This window comes from Diabrotica undecimpunctata, chromosome 2 (assembly GCF_040954645.1).
Source record: "Diabrotica undecimpunctata isolate CICGRU chromosome 2, icDiaUnde3, whole genome shotgun sequence".
In the NCBI taxonomy this organism is placed as follows: domain Eukaryota; kingdom Metazoa; phylum Arthropoda; class Insecta; order Coleoptera; family Chrysomelidae; genus Diabrotica; species Diabrotica undecimpunctata.
The window spans coordinates 166,193,970-166,198,976 of NC_092804.1; the positions used below are offsets into that span (position 1 = coordinate 166,193,970).

A 5,007-nucleotide genomic window follows, 5' to 3' on the forward strand; every position below is an offset into this window, starting at 1 on the left:
AAAATTTGTATAATAATATAAAAGAAGTCTAATTACGATATATAATAAAAAAGATACAAAAAAAATTGTTGAAGATGTGCCATTTTTTAGCATTCTAGACGGTAATATTACCTTAAAGTTTAATATTTTCACCCCGAGAAGACTTACCTCTGGGGTAAAAGCGCATATCGGTACTATAAAACTTTTTGACATGTTTCCTATGCGCATTTTAAACTTTATCTCAACCGAAGCATTTCTTCACATAAACATGACATAAAAATAGTTATCATTAATATTTCTGAATTAAGATAAAAACTAACACCGAAGAAATCTATAAATATCCAGATCTTCGCTACCTAATCAGGACAGACAGAATTTTGCCATATTGATCGTAGACTTTTTTTCTTAAAACATATATCCATACTTTGCGAAACATATTTCTGTACCTACTGTAGTAAATAATATTTACATCATGATTGATGTTCATGTTCAGTCTTGACTGAGAAAAGAAAATAACAAATAAACAGTATTTATAACTTTTGTAAATTACCCATGTGAAAAAAAATCCGCGTTTAATATGGAAGCCACAACCCAGATACGTTTAGATGTGTAGATGTGCGTACGTGAACATCATACTGTTGTTTTATGGATACGGTATATGTAGCTGCGTATGTATGTGAGAAACATTGTTTCGCATAACGTTTTCTGTTTTTATAGGTTTATTCTCATATTACTTTAAATTCCTAATCAGATCCGAAACTACATAAAACGCGTACGAGCTTTCGAAGAATATTGTGCAACTTTTTTATTCTTAAGAATATTTTTTCAAATAATATTTATCAAGTCAAGAATACACTGCTTTAAGTAGTAGGTGTTAAAACAAAGTCCTAATTAAAATAACTTTTTCTTTTTTTAATTATTCCACATCAAACTTTTTGGGTTTTCTGTTTTGCTTGTTGTTTTGTGTCCCTGTTTTTGTGCCATCTACTTTTGTTTTGGAAAGACGTTACCTCGATACTACTGTATTACGTTCATAGTTAAGTGTTACTATAGCAAAATTCTACTATTTAGAAGAGTAATTTCATCGTTAAAACACCGAATATCATCAAATTTCAATGTTGATAGATGCCCTCGAAAACTACTCGTTCAATCTTTGTTTTTTCATAAGAAATCACAGAATGTATAATTAGTAAATTTATTTGTACTTCTCTATAGCAGACTAGACCACGAGCCGATTCACAAAAGTGAATATATATATATATATATATATATATATATATATATATATATATATATATATATATATATATATATACCAAAACTTAAATAATAAAAAAAGAAGAATAATTGACAGTTTTACTTAACCTAGCTTATGGTGAATTTGTTATCTAAAACAAGAAGTAAAAAAGGGCATGAAATATGGTGGTTCAGTGTCGGCCGAACAAAAAAAAGCCATTCTATCAACTCTATCAAGTCTCTCCACTCCATTGTTAATCCTTGTTAATCTGTACAATTTTTGAAATTGTACATCCGAATAGTCCTCTAGAGGGTTAAGAATGGGTTGGTAAACTTGCCTCTTCGTTCCGCTAATATTATCGCCTCGGCAAGGGCGTTAGCTATTTCTTTCTATTAAAAAATTATTTAAACCACCCATTAAAAACAAAGTTCAATGTAAAAATATGGTAGGTATTAATGTAAATTTTATTGTATTGTTCAATCTAAAACAACGATTAAAAACTATCAGCTGAAATTTTATCAGACGTACACGGGCCCAGTGACAACTGAAATGACAACAATTACTTTGATCGTATACTAGCATCGAAATTCGAATGGTTCATACCCATTCGTGTCGCCCTATACGAAAAAATTCGTATACGTACTATTCGAAAATACAAAAAACTGGATTTCGAGCGAATTTCTTCTAATTTCGTATGCGAAATATGCTCGAACGAATTCGAAAATACGACCCCAGGTGTGTTTATTATCGACAGTTAATCCTAAAAACTTGTAATGACCAATTAACTCTAAATTTGCTCCGTTTAGTGTTATTTTGGGTATTTCTGAGCTGTTGTATCTGCTGGTGAATTTAATTATTTTTAATTTATTGGAAGAGAACCTAAAGTCAGTTTTCTCGAACCATGTAGTAAGGGACTTGACAGAATTTTGTAAAATCCACAGAAATTAATAAAATTAAACAATATGTAGTAAAAATTATTTTTTAGAAAGCTCCATATATTATTGATTTAATGTCATGTAATTGTAAAATAACCAAAAAAAAAAGTTAGGCCCAAAAGCCCCAAAAAAAATTTATCTAAAAATTTTTAGATATTTTTGTATATATCGGTATTATTTTTAATTTTACGATAAAATGTAATAAAAATGAAGTTGTAGAAAACTTCATTTGCTACAAATAGCGTTTCATAAAATTTTCTGTAGCGTTGCGAATTTACGAGGTACAGGGTGAAAATCCTTTCCCCCCTTTTTCGAAGATGAAGGCCGGAGGACAAGGATGGCGACCACCCACCTCAAACTTAAACTTAGGCTTATAATATTCACCCTACATATCAAAAAAAATAAAATTGCGTCCTCTCACAAAATGTAATCTCAATGTAACTTTCCAATGGACAAATTGTCAAAAATGTCAGTTATGTCAGTTAATATTTTTCGGATACTTTTTCGAGCTGAACTCAAATTTTTACATAATATTATGCTAAATACTACGATTATCATTGTCAGTGGTTTGCTAATAAAATTTTATTAATTCTAAGTAATGACGTAGTTGAAATATGTCAAAAGAATTTATGTTTGTTTTTATTTAAGTATTAACTCATTTAACTTACAATATTGTTGTTATGGTAACTCTTTGTTATCAAAAACACATAGAGACAAAATCAATATTAGTTTGTCAGACATTGTCAGCAATAATGTCGGAAGAGACTCACAAGTGCTTACTAACAAGACGAACCAAAATATCCTCATTTGCTCCACAGCACCCATCCGCAAGATGGCACGGTAAATTATTAAATTTTATTAGAAAACAGTTGCTGTTAAACGAAAATGATATAAGATGCCGCAACTTCTTGAAAACTGGATCAGCCTTAAGAGCAGAACAAAGAAAACATTCCAGAGGCAAGTATTGGTATATCATTCATCCGTTTAGTAGATTGAGTCAGATTGTAGAAATTACATTTCTGTTTACTGTACTGCACAGAATGACCTTTTCGATGGCTATGCTGGCAAATCCAAAATGGTATGATTTCTCAGCCAAACTTAGAGATGGCTTTCATGGAATCTGCATGATCACCTTCTTTTTTACTGGCTATGTAGATCGAAGAACCAAGCATATATTCCTAAAAACCTCACAAACTGTCACGCATTATTTGCTGTCTTATTTTTTAATTGACTTATTTCTGATTTTTGAAGACAACTGTGAGGATATAATACAGGAGTTGCTAGAGTATTTGCAAGTAGAGCAAGACCATAAACTTGAGACTAGACAAGTGATTGCTGTGCCTATGAATATGACCGCTTTTATTTGTTATTTAATTCGTTTAATCAGTTGTATGCCCACCATTACTAATATTTTCCTCAACTTTGGTTGTGGAAGGCTTACAATATTTGTAGTAACGCATTTAGTGATCTGCACATTTATTCTGAATACTTTCACGTTTTTGGTATATGATATACCTTATAACATATATTTTAAAAATAAACATTTTCCTAATGATTCTTGGGTCATTTTACGAAATCAGAGTTTTGAGAAATACACTGTGGATACCTATATGGAAAGTTTTCTTCTGGTAATTTGTTATTTTTTTGGATCTTACCACTACGATGTTATAAAACAGCCTTGCGAGCAAGTAATGATGTTTATTTTTACATTTTGCGGTAGAGCATACTTTTTGGTTATCGTTGGAAGGATTCTAGCAAAGTTTGGAGTGAGCGACAGAGCGGAGATAGAATACGAAAATATGTTGATTCAGTTGCACAGTTTCATGAATTCACTGGATGTTCCTTTATACCTTCAAAATCAAATTGGCGAAAAGTTTGAGTATAATTACCAAAAAAAATTTTTCAATACCCAGCAAATGATAAAAGTACTAACGAGCCATTTAAGAAAAGAATTATTTCTTTTTGGATCTAAGAAACTAATTAGTATGAATAGTTTTTTAAAACTTCTTACATCTCAAGAATTAGGATCTCTGTTTGCTCGTATGAAGTCGACCGTGTACAGTTCTAATGAGGTTTTACTAGGCAACTATAATTCTTCCAATAACGTATTTTTTATACTTTCTGGTACTGTAGCGGTTTTCGTTGGTGAGACTGAGGCCTTCCATCTCCAGGATGGTGATATATTTGGTCTGCAATCACTTTTCTTAAACAACCAAAGTGAAGTTGAATTTCCTATTTATGTTCTGACGTTGGAGCCTACCGAAATATACTATGTGCACAAAAAATATATAATATCCCTTATGGATGCCAAAGCTGATGTATACAGGTACTTTCACGCTCTTTATCTTGAGAGAATTGAACTTACAACAGAGGCAACCTTACGAAGACAAAGAACGGGACAAGACGTAAGAGATCTTCTTAAAACTGGATCACTCCTTGAACGACGAAGAAAGAGAGCAACTGTTAATATTGAATAGGTTACAGATGAATTTTGTTTATATTAGTTTAACCGATTTGTTTATGAAATAAAATAAAAATATGTTTAATATGTTTTTAATTCCCATTCAAAATGTAAAAGCAGTCTTAGAGTCAAACAAAAATTTTTTTAATCAGTTAAAAAGAAAAGTACTTTTAAAGTATGTAAAACATTTAATTCCTAGCTTTTAAAGAGATTGTTAAGTAGTTGACCTTATTACAAGGTACTCTTAATATAGTAATTAACCCTAAGTAGGATCTTCTTCTTCTCGTGCCACTCCTAGCGGAGATTGGAAATCATCATGGCCACTGCGACTTTGTTAGCAGCGCGCCTAAAAAGTTCAATCGAACTACACCCGAACCATTCACGTAGATTACGAA

At 31.3% G+C, this 5,007-nt stretch overlaps 1 protein-coding gene across 1 annotated transcript; it reads left to right on the forward strand.

Annotated features, from left to right (window-relative positions):
• The first annotated feature begins 2,874 nt into the window (after window positions 1-2,874).
• On the forward strand, window positions 2,875-4,677 carry LOC140433548 (uncharacterized). The gene has a single exon (XM_072521530.1). The coding sequence runs from the start codon at window positions 2,904-2,906 to the stop codon at window positions 4,626-4,628; it is 1,725 nt and encodes a 574-aa protein (XP_072377631.1). The 5' UTR covers window positions 2,875-2,903; the 3' UTR covers window positions 4,629-4,677.
• The last annotated feature ends 330 nt before the right edge of the window (window positions 4,678-5,007 follow it).

Bases quoted from the DNA above. Each gene is read 5' to 3' on its own strand.
- LOC140433548 (XM_072521530.1), top strand. From the start codon at position 2,904: ATGTCGGAAGAGACTCACAAGTGCTTACTAACAAGACGAACCAAAATA.